We start from the raw sequence: 26727 nt of genomic DNA, 5'->3' as shown, positions 1-26727 counted from the left end.
GTCAGTAAAAGCATATACTTGAACAGCTCGTGAAAGCCAGAAGCGCAGTTAAGCAAAAGTTTGATCTGTTAAAGTACGGTAAAGAAAACTTTGAGAGAGCGTTGGGTGAGACTTTCAAGCCGGTCATCGATCCATTGCAACAATTAGTGGTCAATTCTTCTAGAGAGCAAACTGCTGCTGCTGCAAATAAACGAAAAATAAAATCTGACGATACTTTCGATGTATACAACTGATTCTGCTGTTGCTGAGGAGAATGAGACTTCTCAACCGAATAAAACTATACAGGCTGCTGCTGATACGACGTTCGAATCAGCAAACGGCGACAGCGACAACGACGACGACGGAGCAAAATCGCTTTCGCTTCTTTTGCGTCGTAAAAACGTTGATAAGGTTTATGGCGTGTGGAAGGACCAAGACGGCGGCGGATGCAAACTCGACGAATCAAAAATAGAGTACGGTGGAGATATCATTACAGTTGATGATAGAACTTACCCGAAAACCGACGATCTTCTGGAACTCATTATTGCCAAAAAACCGAATCATGATATTATCTTGGCTGCAGATTTAAAAAGTTATTAAGAAATGCTCGGATTGTCATGCGTGTACAGGAGGAATTTTCGCCCTGATGAGATTTTGCGTTATCACAAAAGTAAAAAATACGACGACTTTATCGTTCCTCTTTTTCTACCCAACACGTCGTCCTCGCCCTCGAAGAAGAAAAAGAAGAAAAGTGGCGGTACACTGCTTCCGCCGTATGAAATCGCCAGGAAAGATACGAAAATGAATTACGTTTACTGGGACGATCCGAATGAACTGATTGATCGGCTTCGTCTCCTCATAGCTGAGATGTCAGCTGGAAATCCTAGTCACACCACCGAGTTTTATTATCGAGGAGCTTACCGAGGCTGGCTATATACAGGGTGGATCATTTTAATCTATTATGGTAAATATCTCAGATTTATGTTTGGATACAGAAAAATGTTTTAGACAAAAGGTCAAGATCATTTTTTTAAATAGGAAGACCTACTTTTGACTCCGGATTTGAAAAGTGCAGAAAATTTTACGTTCAAAATGATATTTTGAACAAGGTCACGGAAGGTCATATGATGGTCAAATTTACGAAAATTGTTAAATTTGAGAACTCGGTTCAAGTGGACTCTATCTATGTGGATTTCTCTAAGGCTTTCGATAGAGTTGATCATGGCAGGTTGCTGGCTAAGCTGTGGAACTTGGTGTTCGAGGTTCCATATTTGATCTATTGTCATCTTATCTTTCGAACCGCTATCAGTCAGTCAGAATAAATAATAGTGTGTCTCCAGCTGTCTTGGTGTCGTCTGGCGTACCTCAGGGCTCTCACCTGGGTCCTTTACTGTTTTGCATCTATATTGATGATCTTGTGAAGCAATTTCGCTTCGCGAATGCCCTGTTGTACGCTGACGATGTCAAGATTTTTAACCTTCGGACCTCATGTTGATTACGTGGTCTCTAGGTGTCGTGGGCTGATCGGATTTGTGAAGAGAACTACTCGTGACTTTTCCAACATATCCGCTATTCTTTATCTTTATAATACTCTGGTCATGCCTACTTTCATTTATTGTTGTCAAATTTGGTCTCCATACACTCAAATTGCTATAAACCATTTAGATTCCGTTCAACATCAATTCATTCGTTACTTGGCCTACAGGTCCGGCCAGCCCATGGCGCCTATTGATCACGATTATTCACTCATTGCGACATCGTTGGGTATTCCTTCGATACAGTCAGTGCATCGGTACCATGATGGTCTGCTTACGTTTAAACTTTTGCGTAAATTTATGAATTGTTCGTCAATTTCCGACCTTTTCTCAGTTAGACAATTATCCTATAATTTACGTAGCCATAGACCTATACACGAGCATCTGGCGCATTCGAACTTTGGGTTCTATTCGACCTTACCCAGACTAAAGCGTGCCTGGAATTCTCTCCCTCAACGTATCACTGTCATTGAGCAATTGTCGGAATTTAAAGTGAATCTCAAGTTATTTGTATCGGCATTTAGCTAGGTAACTTGGTTTATATTAACTTATTGTTTTATATTGTTCGTTCTATTCAATATTTTATGTAAATGAATTCGATATTTTTGTAAGGGCATTTTTGCCCGTTGATTTATAAATAAATAAATAAATAAAATAAATAAATAATGTGTATTAGCTCGGAATAACGGTTGGAAACATCAAAATGTTTTTAAAAAACGTTGTCAAGGGTGGAGAGTTTCACTTTCTGGTTGTAATAACCTTAACCTTGAATTTGGTTCTCAAGGTTATGTCAAGTTCAAAGTGATTTTTCAAGCGAGAACCCCTGCTTTTGATCTCCGATTTGGTAAAAATAAGAGAATGCCCGTTGGAAATGCTAATCAAGGTCATGGTAAGGTCGTGTCAAAGCCAATTTACTGTGCACTTCAAAAGTTAAAAATAAATATTTGAAAGTCAAAAGACATCAAAGACCTTGAACATCTGTCTAATTTTGAGGTAAAATTATCTTTATAAATGGTTTTCTCGCGATTTAGGATACTTATCCGTTAGCCCGCCGCTCAAGCACGATCTCTAACACGGATAGTAATATTTGCACAGGTGGTACTTAGATGCACAACTACGAATGTAGCAATACCCTTATCGACCCGTCACCGTCCGGTAAGACTTCATGGTGATTTTCACTCGCAAGATCCAACTACGAAGACGGCTCGCTAAGATTATTCAAAAAATATTCGAATATTTTCTCTCGACGTGCAACCCGTACTCGAACGGTGACGGTTCATTTATCTTTATACAGTAGTTAATTTTGTAAAAATATAAAATGGCTGATTACCCCCCAAATGAAATTGTGAACATGATTATGATTTTAGGAGAGTACCGAGGTGTTTATGTTCATGCTGCCGCACTTTACGCTGAACGTTATCCAAATAGGCGACATCCAACTTACATTACCATTCGAGATCTAACCAATAGAGTTCGAGAAGGACGATTACATCGTGAACTTCGTCACCACGAGTATGGAGAAAATGACAATCGTGTTTTAACAGTTCTCGCAGTCGTTCACCTTAATCCTCACATTAGTTCTCGAGAAATTGAAAGACAACATGGAATACCAAAATCAACAGTTCTTAGGATCCTCAAAGCCCAAAGATATCATGTTTACCACATCACATTAATTCAAGAACTAACGCTTCGGCATTTTGCACAACGTCTTCAGTTTTGTCAATTACAGCATCCAGAGTTGATCACATTTGTTATGTTTTCAGATGAAGCAACTTTTAAAAACACTGGGGAACTAAACAGACATAACTGTCATTACTGGTCAGATGTGAATCCACTTTGGCACAGAACAGTTGATAATCAACATCGTTGGAGTTTAAACGTTTGGTGTGGAATTGTAAATGGATATGTAATTGGAATTTTTGAGAGACCATTTACCTGGCTTGCTTGAAAATGTCGATTTAGAGACCAGGCAAAGAATGCGGGTGCAATTGGATGGTGCACCACCACATTTTGCACGGATTGTAAGAACCTTTCTTAACGAACGGTACCCAAACCAATGGATTGGACGTGGAGGTCCAGTTGCATGGCCTCCTAACTCGCCTGACCTAACTTCACCTGCCTTTTCCTTTGGGGATATTTGAAAAACACTTGTTACGAACAGCAACCAACGACACGAGAAGACATGATGGAACGCATACGAACAGCTTGTGCAGAAATTCCACGAAATGTCTTGCTTTCCACGGTAAGACATATTTTTAGAAGAATTCAACTTTGTATCGACGCAAACGGTCGTCAGTTTGAGCACATACTCAATGGTTAGAAGTGAGAGGCAAGGGGACTCACGTTAAACAAGCACCCCAGTGAGAGGCAAGGGGACCTCACTGTAATAAAGCACCCTAAAGGAAACATAATCATATTACGTCCACGTCGTTGTTTCTGGGTAACGCTAAAAATAGGAAGTAAAAAGCTTTGAGAAAGTCATAGGTACTTGGCTGATTTTCTATCTTTTAAAAAATGTAAAATACCAAGTGAGAAAGATTTGTCTTAAAAAAAATAATGGATTTCATGTAATTTTTTGATATTTTAGGCTAATTTTACCTCAAAATTAGACAGATGTTCAAGGTCTTTGATGTCTTTTGACTTTCAAATATTTATTTTTAACTTTTGAAGTGCACAGTCAATTGGCTTTGACACGACCTTACCATGACCTTGATTAGCATTTCCAACGGGCATTCTCTTATTTTTACCAAATCGGAGATCAAAAGCAGGGGTTCTCGCTTGAAAAATCACGTTGACCTTGACATAACCTTGAGAACCAAATTCAAGGTCAAGGTTATTGCAACCAGAAAGTGCCCTTGGCAACATTTTTTAAAAACATTTTGATGTTTCCAACCGTTATTCCGAGCTAACACACATTATTTAACAATTTTCGTAAATTTGACCATCATATGACCTTCCGTGACCTTGTTCAAAATATCATTTTGAACGTAAAATTTTCTGCACTTTTGAAATCCGGAGTCAAAAGTAGGTCTTCCTATTTAAAAAAATGATCTTGACCTTGAAATTACGTTTAAAAACAAGTTCAAGGTCAAAGTTGTTGTTACCAAAAGTTGACCCCCTTTGACCTCTACAACTTTTGTCTAAAACATTTTTCTGTATCCAACCATAAATCTGAGATATTTGCCATAATAGATTAAAATGGTCCACCCTGTATATTGAGACGTACTCCCTCAACTTGATTTGGAAAATAAACGCTTGTGCAACGTCGCTGCAGCGCTGCAGTCAAACCATGCCGTTATTCTTCGCGCCGTGCAGGGAGAATCAAAAAAAGTCATCGATCGGCTGCTGGAAGCGTATCGAGATGAAATCGATAAGAAATTCAGACGCTTCGATAGCGAGATCGAGACTATAAAAGCCGTGATCATGCAAATCAATCGAAACATTTACTGTCTGAATGACGAGCTGTGAACATCTCGAATAAAGCAATCGTTGAGAAGCTACATAGGCCAGCTCGTCGTACGTACACGCGTTGAAAATTCGACACGTTTTCAAAATTCGCTTGGGCCATTTCCGTAAAGGAAAAACCAGCGAGGACGTAGCAGCTGCTATAAAAAACATACTGTTGTCGGCGGGTCGAGTGCCTAAAAACTTGCATACGGATTGTGGCAAAAAATTTTACAACTCCACTTTTCGGAATCTCATGAAACAGTACGAGATTGTACATGAAACAAACGCTTCAATACTATGTTAAAAATGCCATGTGGAAGCAGTTTAGTTTACGTGGCAGCTTCAAATAGTACGATGTGTTGAGTAAACTCCTGACTGCCTACAACAGGCTCAAGCATCGTACTATCGGTATGAAGCCTAAGGATGTGACGGCTGTCAATGTCGAGCTAGTAATGAAAAAGTTTGCACACGAGGAATGACAAAGTCCAGTAGCACATCTGTCTTGAGATACAAATCTGAGTACTCGTCGAGCGTCCGAACGTCGGAAGCCTGCCATACCGCCTTCGCGTGCTTGTAGTCGTCGCTGGAGATGTCGCTGTAAGTCAGGCGGCTGCAAAATTTCGGCTGAGCTGGCAGACAAGTCTTGTCGAGTTTTTTAAGCGTAGACAACGTACTCGTACGTAAACACCCCCTTACGTTTCAGCAGATCGATCTGTTGCGCGCTGTAACCGTCGTCCTTCTCGAACACCGCCTCGACAGTCTTCAGCTCTTGCAAATATGATGCCAGTTTATCCTAGGATAAGGCCATGAAGCGAATAGAGTCGATAAATCGAAAGTTCACCTCGCTCTTTTCCATGTATTTGCTGAAAGAGATGTAACGCTCTTTCGTCTACGGCAACAGCATGATATGGCCCGGAAAGGCGTTGGAGATCTCCCTGATGAAGAGATGAGTCGTAGCCGTTCAAGTTGTGAAAAATAACTGGAATCTTCTGCGAGTCTTGTAATTTATATTGCAGCGGGTGTGAGCCGGATCGCGGTACTTTCTCGTGAAGTTGCAATGATCCTTCACTTTCTTGTCCTGCTCGCTGAAAGGTCGAGCGCTGACGTGACAAACTCTAGCCCAGGCGTATTCGCGTTTTTCTTCCGAGCTCAACTTATCCATGGGTACTGAATGCTCGTAGAGCTGCTCGAGTTCTAGTCTGAGCTCGTGAAAACTCGTAGCAAACCATTTAGCTGCCTCCTGTTGACCAACAGCCGTCTTCCTGTAGCTCTTGTACGTCAACTTGAATTCGTCGAAGCTGCACTTTACGTAGTAGCCGACGCTGAACACTTCGTGCTCCTGATAAGCGCGCTTGTCTTATACTACAGGTTTGAGCAGGCATTCAAAGTCAGCGTACACTACGAATGGCGAACGCTCCTTGTAGCGATAATTTTTTAATGTAAGCCTATTATTCGTCTCGTTCGGCAGTTTGACTTTGAAACTGTTGAGCCTCGTGCAGTCTCTCTCGTGCTCTGCTAGTTTGTCGGCAGTCCAAAAATAGTGCAGACAACGCTCGCAAATAAATTGCTTCGCTTTGCGAGAGCTCAGCTGAGACGAGACCAATCGCGATAAATATTTTATCTACACGTAGTAGAATTTCAGAGAAGGTACGTTCTCATCGTCATCGTTGTCGTTGTTCTGCTCATCCTCGTCCTCGTCATGGTCTTGTACAAAGAGAAAATTGACGTGCTTCTCTCTCTTCGAAACCGTAATGTGACAGGGAGACACGTCAAACTGTCCTCCACCATTCTTCTTCAGCATGTAAAGATTGACCGAGATCTGCTTAGGCATGACCGGAAACTTGATACCGGTAAAATCGAGCTCGTTCTGGAAGGCTTTATACTTGCCAACGCAGCTCGAATTTTTTTCAGCCGGATGCAAGGCTGAGAGTATGGTCCACTTGAAACACTGATCGTCTGCGTCATTTTGCACGTTGACACAGGCTTTCTACCTCTTGATCGGTCCCGGGAGTTAGATGTAGGAGCTGCCTCGCAACGGATTATATTCTCGCTGCGGCTCCTTGCTGCGACTGCGTGGTGCTCTCTGACGTTATATCTCTATTGCTTTGTTCCGGATTTCATGAACTGAAGGCGTCCAGTAAATTTCTTCGACTCGAGGAGCAGGTTTCGGCATGCGCCGTCTAGCCTTCTGCGCGTTTTTCGGCGTCTCAGCGAACGGTTCTTTTAAAGCCGGTGTATATGGACGCTCTCTTCCCTTGACTCGACTCATCTCCTGGTTCAAGTTTTTTCGAACAGTCATTGGACGTGGAAACACGTTAGCCTGTGTCGACCGCAGAACGACCTCCACAGGGTAACGATGCTCCCGCGCCTACTGACTGCCATCTCCGCCGCGACTTGCTACTACTGCTACAGCTGCTGCTGCCATGACTAACGCTGAATGACTGATAACGCTCGTCAAAGCGCGCTTTCTCTTATTCCTTTGCGCGTATCTGTGCCGAACCAATAGCGCGCGCGCTGAAGAGTGGGAGTACGCGCGCTCAGAGTCGCGTGCGGCAGAGAGAACGTTCTCGCTGTAATAAATCTTTAGTGCGCGCGCATCTTTGCCAATAGTGCGCTCTTTCAGCATAGCGCGCGGTAAAGATTCTCAAACGTTCTGTAAAAGTCTTTGCTGCGGCGCATGCATCCATGCACGCTCTTTCAGTGTTCGGCAAAGATTCTCTCTGCGGCTATATATCGCGCTATCGTTAGCTTCGTACTGAAAAGAATTGGACCTCTCGAGAAATATCATAGTTTTACACGTTTAACATGATGTTATAGTCCTGAAAAGAACTGTTTGAAAAATTATGGGACGACAACCTTGCTATTCTCGCTCGCAGTAAATTGCTCACTACCGCTTCTCTTAAAAACTCTCGTTCGCGTGCGAGCTGATAAGAGAGAAATCTTCTACCGCTGTTGACTGCTAGCTACTCTTAAATGCAACTTTTGTCTCGCTCTTTATTGTGCGAGATAGTGACCCGTCGTTGTCTGTTCTCCGTCGAAGCGCACGCTCGCAAAAAAGCTACTTCCTTCAGTTGATTTCGTAGTCCTAAAAAGGACTGATTGAAATTCGTCGTATGGTCGGACAATGTCCAAGGTTGCCCGCGCTTGCTACTGCTACTCGGCTCTAGTCCCCGCGGCTCGCGAGAATAGTAAAGAAAGCTGCCCGCTCAATGCCGTCGTCCGCTCACCGCCGCTGTTGTAAATGCGGCTTTTGTTCTAAGCGCTTGCTCTTTATGGTGTGGCTGACAAGATAGTGGGGGACATCTGCTGCCGTCGTGCTCGTCGCGTTCAAACCTACGTTAAGTTCTGAAAAAAACTGTTTCATTCTCACTTTTATTCTCACAAGTATTTTATTTCTACGTTAATATTTTTCTAGTCCTGAAAAGAACTAATTCGTTAGTGCCGTCCTTGGCTGAAGGCCATCGCTGCTGATCACGCTGTCATCGTAGCAAATGTAACTTTGTCTCCGTAGTAGTAAGGAAAATCGCTGCCAACAGCTCGCTGTCGAAAATGCGACTCTAGTTCACGCGCGCTCACGCTGTGTGGCTCGCAAGATAATGGGGAAATCTGCCGCTGCTACAGCTGCTGCTGCCATGACGAACGATAAATGACTGATACCGCTCGTCAAAGCGACTCTCTCTTATGCCTTTGCGCGCATCTGTGCCGAACCAATAGCATCTTTGACCATAGCGCGCACTTTCGCGCCGGTAAAAAAGGGGGTACCGTGGAAGAGTCCACTAGGTGAGCTGGTAGCCGCTCGGAGAGGGAGTGAGCTGGTAGTCGCAAAGAGTGGGGGTGAGCAAAACACTCTTGTTGCATGCAGCTATCACAGCTGCTATGTGTTGCTGAGTCTACGCACCGCCTGGTGCGTGTACAGCTACTCAACTGCGTTAAATAAATTGAGATAACGCCCGCGGAGGCGGCGGTATTTGCTGGAAGAAACTAGGATCGAAAACGAACGGGCAAGGTCAAGCAATAACTTAAAAAGCACGTAAAATCATAAGACTAGGTTATATTGTACTAGCGTGAAATAAGCGTGAATTTAGAAAACTGAAAAATAGGATGCGAGTCCCCAACAACTTTGCGACTCGCCGTGACGCCAGAATATTCGTATCCGTATACGCGACTAAGCGCGTCTATGCTGTTTCGTCGCGGCGCAGCGGTACTCATACCGCTACGAGTTGGCCACAGTGCTCAACTCGTTACAACTTTTAATTTACTCCATTTTCGTGCAATATCCGTACACGTAGCTACCTTAATATCTGCTGATTTTGTTCTGGACAACAATATTTTAAGTTAAAAGTGTAACTTTAACTTGACTAGCTAAAATGAACTTTTAAACATGAATTTTACCTTGGAGTAACAAAACTACGCAATGTTTGCACATCTTGATAATTGCCCTGCTTTACAGGAAAATTAGTAATTGATTTTCTTTTTGTTATTTATAGATGTAATGGAGCATTGTAATACGTGGAGTTTTCGAAACAAGTCTGAGGACTTCAGACACAGGCCTATAATTGTTATTTCATTAGAACTTTGGGAGGTTATGCCACAATACATTAAACGATTTGAAAATACATTAAAACATTTTCTACTTCCACATAACACCTTACATTATCACCTATGTAACTTATTAACTCACTAACTAATAATAAAAATGTCATTTTTTCTAAACGTCACACCCTTCATGCATAGGTACCATACATACATCCTTTGCGAGCTTTGTTTTAGCTAGTTCTGGGACACGTTTCGAAGTTTCTAGAATTTCCCGCTAAGGGGGCATTCCAGTCGCTCAACATGGTGAATTGTAAACAATTAGGTTAGAATTGAAATTTTTAAAAAGCTTTACACGCGCTTAAACAAGCAGTTCGTTGTCAGTGGCGGGCTCCGTACGTCGCTGTTAGACAATTGGTGCGAATCAATTATATCAGAACCATATCTTACTAAAATCTTTATTAGTTAATAAATTATAAAATACTATTTGTTGTAAAAACTAAATGAATAAATCAGTTATATTGAAGATTTCTAAATGTTTGTGCATGCAACTTTATTGTCGAGAACCTTCCCTTTTAACAAGGACATTTTAAACGCCGTTCAAGATCAACACAAGGTAAGTGAATATACTTATTTATAATTCGTTTATAAATACGCGAGTTTATTTAGACAAAGAGCCTACCCACTAGATGATATCATTACGCCCTTTATGTTAGTTCTCCAACTAATATTCAGGACGTAACAGAAGAATTGTTGTAATCAATCAATTGTCATCAAACTCGCCCAACCATTTGCTTTTTAAAAATTTTTTTAGAGATTTCAGATCATTTAAGTGAAATTTTTCGAGTGTTTCATCTTGCACACCATCTAAATCTCGACATCGGCCACTTCGTACACCTAAATACTGCCCTCGAATGATTATTACACCTAGACACCAAAAACCACGGAGCACCCAACCTAGACCTCGACATCAGCCATCCCGCACATCTAGACACCACCCTTAAATGATTTTTATACCTTGACACCAAAAACCACGGAGCGCCCCATCTAGAACTCTACATCGGCCATCTCGTACACCTAAATACTGCACTCAAATGATTTTTAGGCATTCGCCCCGTATAAAGAGTTTCGAAGAAACCTCTTATACCCAGGGCGAACGCCTATTAGATTTGACCAAAAAATTGCTTTTTTTTTATAAAAGTATTCTGGCTTTTCTGTAGTAAATTAAATGTGGACAAATTCACAGTAGTTAAAAATTCTAAATACCGAATTAAAAAAAGTGTTCCTAGTAGAGGAGCCTAATTTACCAAAAATTAACTTTCCGTCCGTTCGCAGGACCTGATGCTCATAAGAAATGACCTTATATTACACGCTATACTTGCCAAAACCAACTTTAGGCTATCTTATAAAGCATTTAAACCTCATTATTGGTGAAAGTAAGAATTCGATTCGGACTACGACCACCAAAAAATTCATGGGGGTAACTTTTTATAGTGCAAAAGTTCCTGAATGGACTTCAGAATGGCAGAGACCCTGTATCTTTGGCTAAAAATGAAGATATCTATAAATTTGTGCTAAAATGATTAAAATTCATATTTAAAGCCTGTGGCAAAGCTTATGAATCACTTGGAGCATTCCTTAAAAAAATCACAGAGGTAGCAAACATTAAAATAAAGAAAGTCACTGTAGGAGAAAATTGTTCCATGATGTCCATCATTGACTAAAAATTCAAAGCTTAGTAATAAATTATTTAAATACATGTTTGCTTATAGAAATAAATTGCGTCACTTTTATCATCGTCAAAAAAATCATAGAACTTAAATTTATTGTTACACATATTCCTACCGATGTCGTCTATAGACATTAAGGAACAGTTTTCTGTAATTTTTTAGGGCTTTAAGTATGAATCTTCATTTATAGCCAAAGATACAGGGTCTCTGCTATTCTGGAACCCATACAGGAACTTTTGCACTATAAAAAGGTATCTATGAATTTCTTGGTGGTCGTAGTCCGGATCGAAATCTTACTTTCAACAATATTAAGGTTTAAATGGCTTATAAGATAGATATAATATATATATATATATATATATATATATATATATATATATATATATATAAATTTAAGGGTGTTTTAATTAAAAGGGTGAGGTAATTTGAAAATCTGAAAAAATTCAGGTGCATTGGAAACTGTTCCTGGAACATATTTACCGTGGGTTAAAGAAAAAAAAGTTTTTGTTTATCAATTTGACAGAGAACCACCCATATATATATATATATATATATATATATATATATATTTTTTTTTTTTGTTATAACCAGGTAGGGTTAACGTAAAAAACAATACGTTATTTATAAAAGCGTAACTCAAACTTGAACTCTCTTTATTCAAATCGTACACGACTCAGCTCAATAGCTGTCACGATCAGACTGAACATAAACAACATCTGCGATCTCGTCGCTAAGGGTCGCTATGCGCGATTCTTGGTGTTCGAATCGTGCAACGTTTAGTCTCGGTCACAACACTGCCCTCTCATTTTCAGATTATCGTCCCGACAATCATAACTATCCATTCTTCAAGCGGGTTGATCCTCTCACAATCCAATGATGACTTACAGCAACTGACACCAACATCCCCTACCTTGATCCATCCTAGGCATCAAGTTACCAAGCAATGCTTACAGATGCCTTTCCAATCATCACTTAACAAGACTAAGATGGACCTGTCTCTTGAGCTATCTATTCCAATCATCCTTCTTATTTTCTCATCATAGGGTTGGTCGGAATTGGTCTTCAGACAAGAGGGGAAAAGTTGTCATGCCGTGAAACCTCACCTTAAGTCCCTGCTCCGGTATTTACTTTTACGCCCACATAAAAAACCACAGCTTAAAAGAACTGTAAGCAGAGTAGTCTTCATTAATGGGTATCTCTCTCAATGTAAGTCCCAAAAAGATTGATGTTGACTATCTGGGATTTATGTCTTTGTGAACGACGAATACAATAGACGATGTCATTGATTTTTCTCACAACCTCATAAGATCCCTCCCAATTCGACTGTAGTTTTGGTGCTTTTCCTTTAGTTCTCCGAGGATTAAAAAACCAAACTTTTTGTCCTTGGGAATATTTAACGTTGAGAGTTCGTTTGTTGTACCAAGACTGTGTCTTTTACAATTGTAATTTAATCCAGTCTTGTGCCATTTTATGGATCTCGCTGAGTTTCCTCCGAAGCCTGTGTACGTAATCTCCGTCTCCTTTAATCTCGACCTCCTCTGGTAGACACCCTCGAATTAAGTTCAAAGGAAGCCTCAGATCAAAACCGGTGTACATCTTAGCTGAAGTAGCTCCGGTCGTCGCATATTTAGAGGACCTGTCAGCTAACAGTAATAGTGAAACCCAGCGATCACAGTCTTTCTGATTGTCGTGTATGTATTTTGTGAGATAGTGAAGTAGTATTTGGTGTTGTCTTACTACTTGTCCGTTTGATTGTGAGTGTAAAGGTTCTTGTCTTTTTAATTCCTAACAACTCAGACGCATTTTCGATTAATTTAAAATCAGAATTTGTCCCTTGATCAGTATTTACTTCTAAAGGTACCCACAGACAATCTGATCAACGAAAATCTCAGCAATGGTTTTTGTTCTCATATTAGAGAGAGAGAGAGAGAGAGAGAGAGAGAGAGAGAGAGAGAGAGAGAGAGAGAGATTAGATTAGATTAGATTAATTGCTCTTTATTTTTGTACATTTTGTTGTACATATAACAAATTATAGTATATTATAAAAAGAATAAAAATTTTGTGTAAGGGTGCTAGTGCGTGTGAAGAGTGTGTAATGGAATGAAGTGAAATGAGATGAATGAGAATGTGTGTATGTTTGTGCGATGTTTATGTGTTTTCCAAATTAAAGAAATAATTTTTGGCTGCTTGTTTGAAGTGTGATATGGATAGTGTGTCGCGAAGTTGAGATGGAAGGCTGTTCCAGAGGTAGGAGGCGCTGATGAAAAATGAATTCCTCAGCGTCTCCGTCTTGAAGGACGGGATGTCCAGTGGAGTCACCTCGCCCCTGACAGGCCTGAGTGCGACGTGGAAGTCAAAATAGGCTAGTAGATAAGCTGGTATTGAGGTGTTGAAAATTTTTCTAAGAAAACAGGCCATGAAGTACTTCCTACGTCCGGCGGTGGTGAGCCATTGCAACTCTCGCCTGTAAGGGGAGATGTGCTCGTCCCTCCTTACACCATAGATGTATCGGATTCCCGTATTGACAAGCCTCTGCAGTTTTAAGTCAAGCTCTTGAGTCAGGTCGCAGTAAACAAGTGAGCAGTAGTCGATGAGGGGAAATAGGAGTGCTTGCACCAAATGTTGGCGCAACCTGAGGCTAGTGCTCTTCCGAAAGAAATATAGCCGATACATTAAAGAGTGAGCACGTTTACAAGTTTGTGTAACGTGCTCTTTCCACGTAAGTTTTGAGTCAAGCACCAGCCCCAGGTTGCGCACAGATGATTCAAAGTTGACCTGGGCCCCCCCTATATTTATATAGGTGTTAGCAGTAGAAGGTAGAGCATTGATATAGTAGGGTGAGCCCAGGACGATCGCCTTAGTCTTACTAACATTCAGCTTAAGTCTGTTTAGTGCTGCCCAGCCCATTATCCTCTCGGCGTTAGCACTCATCTTGTCAGAACAGGAATCGAGCTCCTCAAGGGGGCATTGACAGTAGATTTGCAGATCATCCGCGTAGACTAGATGGGATACATCTGAGTCAAGGCAGAGGCCAATGTCATTGATGTATAACGCGAACAATAAGGGGCCCAAGACTGACCCCTGTGGGACACCGGTGTTTAGTGGTAGGAATGTAGAGAGTTCGTTGTTGTCACCAATGACGGCCTGTTCTCTACCAGAAAGGTAAGATGCAAGCCAGCGGATAACCTGCTTGGAGAAGCCGAAGGAGGGTAGCTTTCTGAGTAGCCTGACGTGACACACTGTATCAAACGCCTTGCTAAAATCAAAAAGAAGCAGAAGGGTGACCTTCTTCCTGTCCATTCCAAGCCTGACATCATCAGTCAGCTTAATCAAGCCGGACTGCGTGCTGTGGCCAGTGCGAAAACCAGTTTGGAAACTATCAAGATAGAGTCTAGTTTCAAGGTATTCAGAGATTTGATTGTGCACCAGCCACTCCAGCGCCTTGGATAGAAAGCAAAGTAGGGAAATCGGTCGGTAGTCAGTTACAGCTGTAGGAGAGTTGATCTTGTTTAATGCTCTTACGAGCGATGATTTCCAGGCAGAGGGAAAGCATGCCTCACTCAAAGACAGGTTGAAAATTTGACAGATTAAAGGAGTGAGTATTGGTAGTGCTTTAGAGATTACAACCTGTGGGATGCCATCGCTTCCCCTGGCCTGGGTATTGAAATGTGAAACTGCAGCTAACACGTCCGATTCTGTGATGGCCCTGAAGATAAAGTGTTCAGGGAGGTCTAGACTCTCGAGGGTCCGCAGATACTCCTCGACAGATGGAGCTTGAGGGTCATTTGAGATGGAACTGAAGTGTTCGTTGAGAGCATCTGGAGAGAACCGAGCAGGTGGAGAAGATTTAGAGGTGGTAATGCCAAGATTTTCAAGTTCTCTCCATATCTCTGCAACGTCGGTTAGAGTAGAGTTGATGAGCGGCATCCCTTGCGATTCTATAAAAGTATAGATCCCAAGGTAGACGACTTCTGCGAAAACGCCTGTAGAGCCTATTCCTTTCAGTTAAAAGGTCACGAAGAGCCGCGGTGAACCACGGGTGACGTTTACGTCCAGGTGTCACAGTCTTTAATGGGGCGAGATGATTTATGGCTTTTGTGATGTTTTCGTTGAGGATGGTGATGCATTCGTCAAGTGATGGTGTGGTGAAGGATGACCAGTCGCATGCGCTAAGGAAGTCCCTTAGCTTCTCAGCACAGATTCCTTTGTAGTTTCTGTAAGTGTAGGTATTAGGTACGTAGCGTGGAATCTGTACGTCGAGTGTGGCTGTAATAAGGTCATGTCCATTAATGAAAGGTGTGTCAGTCTTCCAGTATGAGAGCAGGCGATCCTGCTCATCGATTAAGCAAAGGTCAAGCCAGGTGTCAGAGTCTTGTCTATGATGAGTTGCACCATATGGCACAGAAATAAGGGAGTTCTCGTCGATGAAAGCCTTGATGAAATTGGCGTCTTCAGACGAGGAAAGTTGGTCAGCATTGAAATCACCCATGATGACCTTCGTGGAGTAGTTGTGCATGTGTGTTGTTAGTTGCTCAATAAAGTTAGATCCCTGGATAAAGGGAGAATGAGGAGGGCGATACACAACCCCCACGAAGATGGGCGATATTCCCTTAGCTGTGATTTCACAGAAAAGATACTCCGGCTTACCTGGTTTGCCCGACCATTCACCATCAGATGACGAGATGATACAAGCTGTCAGTGAGTGATGGATGTAGAGAGCCACACCTCCACCGTTCCTGTTTCTGTCCCGTCTGTAAAGAGTGTAATCGTCCAGTGAAGGGATGGACGATATCTTGTCGCTTAGCCAGGTCTCGGTCACAGCCACTACGTGGAAGGGGGAACGAGTGGACAAGAAGAACCTGATCATCTCAATGTGACCCGTAAGGGAGTTCGCATTGAGATGACAGACCCTGAGACCCCCAGACAGAGACGCTTTAGATGTAGATGTGGATGTGTTTGATGTTTTAGACGGTGGTTTTGGTGGAATGATGTGTAAGTGTTTTAATGTGTGGTGTCCGTGTTGGCTATTGGCGGTGTTCGTGCTAAAAAATCTTCCAGATCAGCCTCTGTAGTGATGATGGTGGCCCGTTCATTGTCTTCGCCAGAACGGATGAGGATCCTACCATCCCTCACAAAAGAGCGGCATCCTTTCCTCCTCTTTGCCTCCAGCCTTGCCCTGATTCGCAGCTTGTGAATATCTGGAGGAAGCAGCTCATTTATATTGATGAGTCCCTGATGGTCTGGACAGAGAGCTCTCGCTTCCTCCAGTAGCGCAGCATCCAGTTCACTAGTGTGAAGTTTGCGCTTCCTGGCTTTGGCCACTATGATGGAGCGGGCCAGTGCACTGGAAGAGAGGGTGACAGCAAGTGGTGGAAGTCTGCTGTCACCCGGCGCACTGATGTTCGTTGTGTCCAGTCTCCCCATGATCCTGACGGACGCCACATCCCGCTTCAGGACCGTGGGATCCAGTGCAGCCAGGACCGAGTAGGCCAGGAGCTGCAGTGATGTCTCCTGGGTGTAGCCCAGGCCGGTGATCACCACCACGTTGTTGGAAGTACGCTCCTGCTTCCTCTTTAAATCGGCCAGCTCGCTGCGGATGGTATTGAGCTCCTCCGAGGCCGGCGCAATGCTGTTGTTCTGCTGCTCTACAGGGCTCCTTGACGACAGCTGTTGAATTTGTGCCTGCAGCTCAGAGATGGAGGACTCGGCTTTACTTAGCCGAGTGTTGAGCGCAGGCAAGTCGTCAAGGGCTTTGAGGCGTTTCTCAAGCGGGCCAAGTCGCTTCTCGATTTTTGAGACCCGTTCAGACACGGTGTTTTGCGCCTGAAGGGCCTCATTTTGGACCCGCTTGATATCATCCAGTGCCGCAATGATGTCCTTGAGGGACGCCTCGATTGACGCCTGTGTCCTCGCCGGCGACTGCGCTCTGGAGCCGGCAAGAGATGGAGGCGCAGACCTATTCTTCTTGGGCACACCTGTTAAAGGAGTGCCCTTGGTGGATGTGCTTGCCGTTGCCGCTGTCGCTGCCGCTGCCCTTGCCCTCGTCTGCGTGGTCTTGGGCGTGCCGACGTCTGTATATTCTGCTGCACAGGCAGCACAGACGAGTGTGGCATCATTCCCCACCATTATGGACCGAAATGAGACACATATGGTGTGGAAATGGTCATTGCACAACTCGCATGTCTTCATTCTTCCCCTGGCTGCTTTGTTGCATTGAGCACACATAACAGGTGTTTCGGCACTTTTTCCACCAATTCCGCTCATTCTGGACGAGGTTATGTCACTGTCGATAACTTACTGACAGTCGATAAAGTAGAGTATGTTGGAGGATAATAGCTGGTGGTAAGTTATCGACTGTTTTTGATGGTAGCGACGCTGACGGAGGAAAGAGAGACGCCGTGCAGCGAGGAGAAAAGCCGTGTGTGTTTGCAGGTTATGTTTCAGCGACAGATGTTGTAGCAGGAAAAAAAGCAGAGTAGTAGATTGCAGCCTCCAGTGAATAATATGTCACAATGAAGGTTGCAGAATAGCGCATGCAACAGACTACAAAAGAATAGGCCCGAAGGCAACGTGCGGCAGTAAGAGTGCAGAGAAAAATGAGTAAAGCAAAGCAGGACTATATGTACTCACGTGAAGTTGGCAGAGAGAGAGAGAGAGAGAGAGAAGAAAAGCTTTCAACCCACTTCGTAAAACAGTCTGTCATAACTAAGAGGTATTTATTGCCTAAAGGAATAAGTGGAAAGGGGCCTAAAATTTCATTTGAAGTCTTTCGAATGGAACTCCTAAATTGTAAATCTTCATCTCACCATGGCTTTTATCTAGAGGACCTTTCTTCGCAATACAAACTTCACAGGATTTACACCATTTTTCTACATCTCTTTCGCAAGTAGCCCGATAAAATCTTTTTCTAATTTTATCTAGGATTTTTTTTTACTTCGAAATGTCCTCCAGATGGTAAATCATGTGCTTCTTCTAAAATATCTTTGATTTTATCTATAGGAACAACCAATTGACGAATTTTATGATCTAAATTTGTTGAAACCCATTCTCTATACAAAATTCCATTAATTAACACTAATGAATTCCATTGTGAACAATAGATTTTAGTGAATTCATCCATCGAAGAAATTTCTTGCCATGCTGGTTTTTTCTGTAATTCCTCCGTTTGACAAATGATGAAAGGTTTATCGATAAGGCAATGATGAAAATGTTTTAACGATTCTATAATAGCGAGGAGTTCACGTCGAGTGACGCAATAATTTCTCTCCGGTTTAGAAAGGACTCTACTATAATAACCTATGACTCGTTCGATTCCATCTTGCCTCTGAGAAAGAATCGACCCAATTCAAAATTGGAGGTTTTGTACCTCTTTTAATTTTGAAAAGGCTTTTTGACAATCTTCTGATCATAAGAATTTAGTCGATTTTTCAGTTAATTTATACAAAGGTTTTGCTATATCAGCAAATCCTTCAATGAGACGCCTATAATAAGCACCTTTGTTATGAGGAATTGGACAATTTACAACAGTGCTTCAAAATTTAATTTGATATTCAACCCTAAAAAAGTCGCCTGCTGCTCAAATTTTAAAAGATTACGTCAAGCGGGTTTTAAGTAAAGAGCAAAAGGTAAAAATCGTTTTCTCGAAAATTGCGCGAGGACCTATCTAATGAATAGCCTGTTGTTTTGATAGTTAGGTTGGTTAGGAACACATGTAAACACGCGTAAATTTATGTAAAAAAATTGACAGCAGTGTTTGCATTCTATAATAAAAAACAGGGGTCTGCAAAATTTTGGACAATGAACCTTCCAAAACTTATATATTAAATTATGTATCAAAAACTGTCTCATACATTAGCAGGCAGATATACTGTATATTATAACAATATTTTATCTATCGGACCTATAAATTTAGTTGGAGGAAGCTACGTGTCAATGAATTGGCAGCGGTTTTTTTTTTGCTGCAGCAGATCAATAAAAGTATTTGAATAAAAGTGCGTAGTTTTATTTAGATGACACAATCGACGAATCTAAAAAAATTGATACATTGAAAATATTATTCGTTAATTCTGATACTGGTAATCAGAACAGGAAAAAAAGACGATGTTTCCTCTCATCATTAAGTCTTACCCCATTACAGTTTAATGAATTCATCGATAATATTTGAATATCTGCATACATTGTATGTGCATGTTTGTCTACGTGTGTGCATCTGTGTGTGTTCATCAGTGAACGTTTGAATATCGGTGAGTGCCTTAAGTGAAAAGCAAAGCGTTTCGCTTTAAGCGATGTTTACATCTTAACAACAATAACCACAGTGCGTACTACCTAGACCTCGTCATCGGCCACTCCGTACACCTAGACCCCGCTTTTAAATGAGTTTTTTTTTTCTATACACCAAAAACCACGAAGCCCCCCATCTAGACGTCGTCATCGGCCACCCTGGACACCTAGACATCGCCCTTGAATGATTTTCACACCTATACACCAAAAACCACGGAGCACACCACGTAGACGTCGTCATGAGCCACCCTAGAAACCTAGACATCGCCCTCGGATGATTTACACTAAAACGCTAAAAATCACAGTGCGAACTACCTAGACCTCGTCATTGACTACCCTGAATACCTAAGCGCCGTCATCATATGATTTATTTACCTAGACACCAAAAACTACGGAGTTCACCACCTAGACGTCGTCATCGGCCACCCTGTGCACCTAGACGCCGTCCTCATATGATTTATTTACCTAAACACCAGAAATCATGTTGCTGACTGCCTAGACCTCGTCATCGGCCTTTCTGTACACCTAGACACCGCCCTTGAATGATTTATACACCTAGACCCAAAAAACCATGGTGCACTTCACCTAGACGTCGTCATCGGTTACCCTGGCTACCGCTACCGCGCCACTTGAAATTAAATATAAAAAAAAAATGAAATCACACCCGTAGTCCTCCTGGTCTGTATATGTGTGGTCATATCAGTAATCCCGCTGGTCTGTATAAGTTGTGGGAAAGCAATGTGTGGCTAAATTCACGGTCTTAACACTAGCCGTGTGCAGCTAACTTCATGGTCTGAACATGTTGGGCTAAAGAATTCCAAACCGATTCGGGCATTTTCATAAGAACATGCTTGTTTATTGTAAAAAAGCTGCTTTTTTGCTAATATATTGATTAGAAATCATAGTTAAGCATACAAATATAATTGTACGCCAAAAATTTAGATACAATAATGTAAATATTTGTATTTATTGAATTGAAAATTTGAAAACCCAATATGGATGTAAATAGTGTTGCGGTCGCCGCAGGCTTCTTAAACTCGCCTTCGTGGCGTTATCGCGCTTCTTGATATTGGACCTATTTAAAACTTTCTATCAGACCGAATTTCCGTTCGACCAAATACGAAAATCCGTCGACGAAATTTGCATTCGATCAAATGTGATCAATAAAAATTTCGTCGATAAAATTTGTTCGTTAAACTTTCCCCATGTGGTTCATTCGTGGTTCTTACATTATTATCATATGATAATTGCATAGCTACCATGTAATGTCCTATGTTTATATTAATAAATTATATATTTGTACATCCGGCGAACGGGCAACCGTGTGAACACGTAGAGAGTTCATACGGACCACAGGTGCATGTGATTGCGAGATTGCACAACCACGCGCCGAAAATCGAACAGCCATTGACCTTGAGTCAGCACTGGCCTCGCGCAGTTGATTACAACACCAATATAAGCTTATCCTCGTAGTGGCAGATGCTGATTGGTCGCAAGATGCCGCGTATTTAAAATCACGACAATTGCGTTTATCGACACCGTAGCTATATAAGCTACGGGATTGATCCACGCATTGCCTTTTGTAGAATATCTCTTCGTGTAGCGTGAGTGCCTGCTTCGCAGAAGTAGCGGCATCGTAACTAGTGTCTGTGTTGGAGCGTGCTAATTCCGTCTAAACACCTAGGGATCGTGCCGAATCCGTTCCTTGATTAGAAACACTAGAAAGGCCTAGGAAGCTATGCCAGAACGTAACGAGAGATCAAGCCTAAGGTCCGTCAAGTGGAATCTCTGGCGTTAGCAAGAGCACCTGACCAACTTAAATTTATACTGCCACGTGAAAGCGCGTAGATAATAATAATCAGCATCTGCCACGAACGGGTGTTAAGAACCATCAAAAGTGCACAGAAATATTATAATTGTAAGTCCCTAATTATATAATACTTACAGCATAAATCTAATAAGTAACGAAACCAATCCGTTAAGTTTATATAAGAATTAGAACAAGTGAAAGCCGCGTAAACTATAGCATCTGTGTCCGCTACAATTGTGCTTAAGTGCTTGGTCAATAAATAACAACATAACAAATATTTGCAATTAGACGTCTTCTGATTAATAATAAATACTCATAATAAACCTGATAAACCCAAGTACTGCACTAAGCTGGATAATCTCCAACAAGATAAGAGATACTACGACATCAGCATTAGAAGCGGACAGACTAGCGTCTGCACGTGAGTAGAGCAGACCCAATACCGTCCGCAGATTCAAGCACCCACACACATCGTCGAGCGTCCGCGTAAGCACCAAGATCGGACAGACTACCACCCGCACACCAGAGTGTCCGCGCCTGTCACTCAACCCAAGTCGCGTATGTCGGATATACTACAATCTCTAGTAACAATAATAGCCTCAAGCTTATGTTGGTTTCTTAATAAATAAATAATTATTTGTAGAACTCGCGCAGCCCGTCCTTACAAAGTACGGTCTTTACAATCTCATGGAAACCATATAAGACTTTTTACGTGGGCCTATTAATATTATTGAGATTATCATTAATATGTAACATTTCCAAAATTAAAATTTTTTTAAGTAGATTTTTTTTGTATCTAAATCTTTAACATTTTCAAAATTAAACCATGATTTTTATATTAGATTTGCTGTACTAAGGCTAACCTCTTCGATTCATTTCATTTTTATGTCATTTTTATGTTCTATGTGTTTATGTCCCATATTTTTTTATTCTCAATTTTATACTCGAATCACGAATCTTAACCGTTGCAGTTTATTGCATCCACTATTGTCCCTTGTTCATTGAACGAAGAATATGTTGAAAACGCAGATTTCTTAGTAACATGACAATATTTTGAGTCTGACTTTTAAGATTGATAGATGCCTTGTTATAAACTTTATTATTTTTTATGTTTAAATAACACATTTAAAATATTTTTCTAGGAATATTATTGTAAATTATTTATTACAAATTACTGATTATTTGTAATACATACCTAACATTACTGAGTGGTCCAAATGTATCATCAACTTGCGAGTCTATTGTTGATCCACGCAGTGAGTCTAATCTATCAATCTTTTTAAATTTTCCTCTACCAGTTTGGCTATTAGCTTTAATAAACGATTTCGATGTTCCCAAACTGGAAAAATCATAAAAATTTTATGTATAATATCAATTTGATATGTGGATGGTGATATGCAAAACGATTCGACATAGTATTCGTAATGAAGCCCAACAGAACAAAGTCCCTTGATAATCAAGTAAGATCACAAGTGATTCGCAAGTTACAATCATGCCAAAATCTCAACTGATGCTCAAGTGATTCTGAAGTGATTCTTAAGTGATTTTTAAGTGACTTTTAAGTGATTCTCAAGTAACTATCTAGTTGAATTGCGAGTAAAAAGTATTTTTTGAGTCCTCATTATCGTGAATCATGCGTTGCTCATACATGGAAATTTATAATTTTAAGAAGTAAAAATTGAAAAGTTAATGATATGAGAACGCATGTAACTCGTCTAAAGTCACCAGTTAGGTCAAAAAACGAAAACAGCTATAAAAATAAAACCGCTGCCAATTCATTGGGACGTAGCTTCCTCCAACTAAATTTATAGGTCTAATAAATAAAATATTGTGTTAATATATAGTATAATCTGCCTACTAATGTATAAGGCAGTTTTTGATATATAATTTAATATATACTAGCAGGGTCACCTCACTCCTAACGCCGTTCGGTTGATAAGGTATATATATTTATAGCTTTAAAGAAAATTGAAAAGTAATGAGATTATAATAATAACTACAAACAATTAAAAGGTTACGCTATTAAAAATTTCAATGATTTTTAAATAACAAAATTGGATGCCATGTTCGATTTCGATTTCAATAAATCAGGAATTATGGAAAATGATGAAGGTAGCATGAGTAAAATATGTGAATTCTGTAATGCTAAACATTTTAAATTTTGAATATTATGTGAAAAAATGTTTTCTAATTGTTGCAATAGAGGAAACGTGGTACTATCTGAGAATATCACTTATCCTCAACGTTCAAAAGAATAAGTTTTTGGAAATACTGACGGAAGTAAACACTTTTTAAATACTATTAGACAATATAATAATACACGTTCCTTCGCAAGTTTTGGAGTTAGATTTGACGCTCTTTTCGGAAAAGACCCTCAAGTTATTCGAATAATTGATCAAATTTACCATGATATTTATACCTTATATCCAGACGAAAACGAAGCCAGAAGATATGGGCAACAATACATCATTGATAATGAAATCGCCTCGCAATCACAATTACAAACTAATGTGTCATGTTATTTAAAGCTATTAAAGGAATTATATAATTTTTGTCGACAAGTAAACATATACGCTAAATCATACAAGATGATGCACGAAGTCGAAATGGAAGAACAAAATTTTGAAAAACAACAACGTTGAGTTCAAGAGTAAAGAAATTATAAAGTATTTAACACGCAATTCTAATCGCAATAAACGTAGATATAACGCAGCTAAATGTGATGAAGTAGCAGTGGTATTTGTAGGTGGAAATCTGGCCAACTACCAAAAGATCGAGATGTATGTATATATTCAAAACATAGAGCACCTAATAATATACCGTTACACATTAGTAAACATGTAGATCCTATATCATATCTACTTATGTATCCTAATGAAGGTTTTAGATGGATGCCCAATATGAAAAATAAAAATAACAAAAACAATATTTCAATGCTACAATTTTATTGTCATAAATTCAGCATTAGAAACGATTTTAATCCTTACTCAAATTTAGGAAAATTAACTCAACAATACATTTGATGCTTAGGTAAAAGTTGAAAGTTAACGATTATTTTTTTTAATAATACTCAACACTAATTAAGGACAGATTAATTTAAAGGTGTCATGGATCAATTAAAAAATAAAAGTAAGAATGATAACGTAACAATTGGAAAAATAGTTATATTACCTTCAACATTTTCTGGAAGTCCACGATCGTTACAATAAACCTTTTTAGATTCAATGACAATAGTTCAAAAGTATGGTAAATTAAATCTTTTCATTACTATGACATGTAACCCAAAAAGAAAAGAAATTAAACAAAATTTAAGAAAAAATGAGCTATTGATAGACCTGATTTAGTAGCAAAAGTTTTTAATGCACAAGTTAATGAATTATTAAATAAAATTCTTAAAACAAACATTTTTGGAAAATGGATTGCATATACTTGTGGCGGTCCATTCCTACCACCACATGTGGCCCGACGCGCCGCACAGTGGAAGAAAATGGACAAAATTCGAGCCACGCGTCATTATTAATCGTAGAGCCATGATTTTTTTTAAACTCATTAAAAAAGCATCAAGTTTAAGCTACAGGTGCGGAAATTATTGTATCACCTTCCCCTAAACCCATGCGACCCCTAGAAGCCACCTCTACCAAACCACAAGCAGTCTAACTCATCTGTCCCAGGGAACAGCAAGTTAAATCGCTTTATTTTTTCTTAAAATAATTAAGCCACACACCATAAGCCAGCTAATAACCTAAATACCTACCCCTAACCCGCTTAACCCCTAGAAACCACCCCTACCAAACCACAAGCAGGCTAACTAGCCTAACCCTGGGAACAACGAGTTAAATCGCTTAATTTTTTCTTAAAATTATAAAGCCACACACCATAAGCCAGCTAATAACCTAAATACCTACCCCTAACCCGCTTAACCCCTAGAAAACACCCCTACCAAACCACAAGCAGGCTAACTAGCCTAACTCTGGGAACAGCGAGTTAAATCGCTTTATTTTTTCTCAAAATAATTAAGCCACACACCAGAAGCCAGCGAACCACCTAACCACTCACCCCCCTACCCCTAGAAATCACCCCTATCAAACCACAAGCAGGCTAACTAACATAACCCTGGGAACAGAAAGTTAAATCGCTTTATTTTTTCTAAAAATAATAAAAATCCACTCCACAGGCCAGACCGGAAACACGCAGAATCGTATAAACACGTAATTCAAGACATTATTACAAGTAAATTAGTCACATTATTTGTTAGCTATAATTGTTGAATGAACTGCTATTAGTCATCTGCGTTGAAATAGATTTAAGCCCCTTTACCACGTCAAGGTTGCCATTTAGCCATCGAAAAATCGTATGATCAATAGATTTAATTATACTAAATTATACTATAATATAATAAATTCGAGAAAGCTTCAAAATATTCTGATAGAAATTCAACGTATTTTTTTATTTAATCTAAGAACTTTTTCTTTTTTTTCTAATCTAAGAATTTTTTCTTTTTCAGTAAAATTTTTTCTAAAGTCTATCATTCTCAAGTAAAAAATTTTTCACGATTTTCCCGTGTTTGCCGCCATTTTATGTGCTTTTACCTTTTTTTCAAAATTTAAGCGGTGACACTGAAGTTTAAGTCTCGAGGACACGATTTCTTCGCTCTAAACATTAAATCTTAAATGATTTCAGTGTGAAAAATCGACATGAATAAAGATTTTTTTTTTTAAGCCGGTGCGAATAGACCTAGTCATATTGTACATAGTTTAATATATTCTAGTCACAATCAGCACTCAGTATTATATTTATTTTCTGTACCCTGTCTGTTCGTCCTTTCCTACCTTATCTCCTATTAGGGAGCGTTTCTGAAAAGTTTGAGTTTGAGTTTCAGAAAAGCGGTTTACTACATACGTCATTGTTGGCTTTTATTCATAAAAATCATAAACTAAACAATGCAGATGATGTTGATAAACGTATAAGTACAGAAATACCTGATGAAATGAAATATCCAAGGTTACATAATATCTTTAAGCAAACAATGATACATGACTCTTATGGTAGAAATAACTTAAATTCACCACGTATGGATAGCAAAACAAAAAAAAATGTACCAAAAACTTTCTGAAATAGTTAAATCAGCAAACTACTTTTAAAAATACTGGATATCCCTTCTGTCGACAAAGTAACAATGAAAAAGAAATTCGTTTTGATAAAAACAATATAGCTAATAATCGATTTGTAGTTCCATACAATCTGTATTTATTGTTGAAAATTAATTGTCATATTGATGTTGAAGTATGTTCAATTATTCAATGTGTCAAATATTTATTTAAATATTGTTATTAGGGGCAATTGTATGTTTTATTACACGTAATTTATCGATTAGCTGTACATTTTAAAAAAGAACATTATGTATTCTTTAAGA

The 26727-nt window shown here is 40.0% G+C and overlaps 1 protein-coding gene across 12 annotated transcripts in view; it reads right to left on the bottom strand.

The window, feature by feature from the left end:
* Positions 1 to 26727, bottom strand: part of Nos (nitric oxide synthase) — a 1339001-nt gene that overhangs the window by 549695 nt on the left and 762579 nt on the right. For all 12 annotated transcript variants that reach the window (XM_032601207.1, XM_031933451.2, XM_032601209.1 and 9 more), the window contains 1 exon segment: positions 22510 to 22653. In XM_032601207.1, coding sequence (XP_032457098.1) covers positions 22510 to 22653 — 144 coding nt within the window.

Source organism: Nasonia vitripennis (assembly GCF_009193385.2).
Source record: "Nasonia vitripennis strain AsymCx chromosome 1 unlocalized genomic scaffold, Nvit_psr_1.1 chr1_random0002, whole genome shotgun sequence".
Taxonomy (NCBI): domain Eukaryota; kingdom Metazoa; phylum Arthropoda; class Insecta; order Hymenoptera; family Pteromalidae; genus Nasonia; species Nasonia vitripennis.
This window is presented reverse-complemented; position numbering and strand designations above follow the sequence as displayed.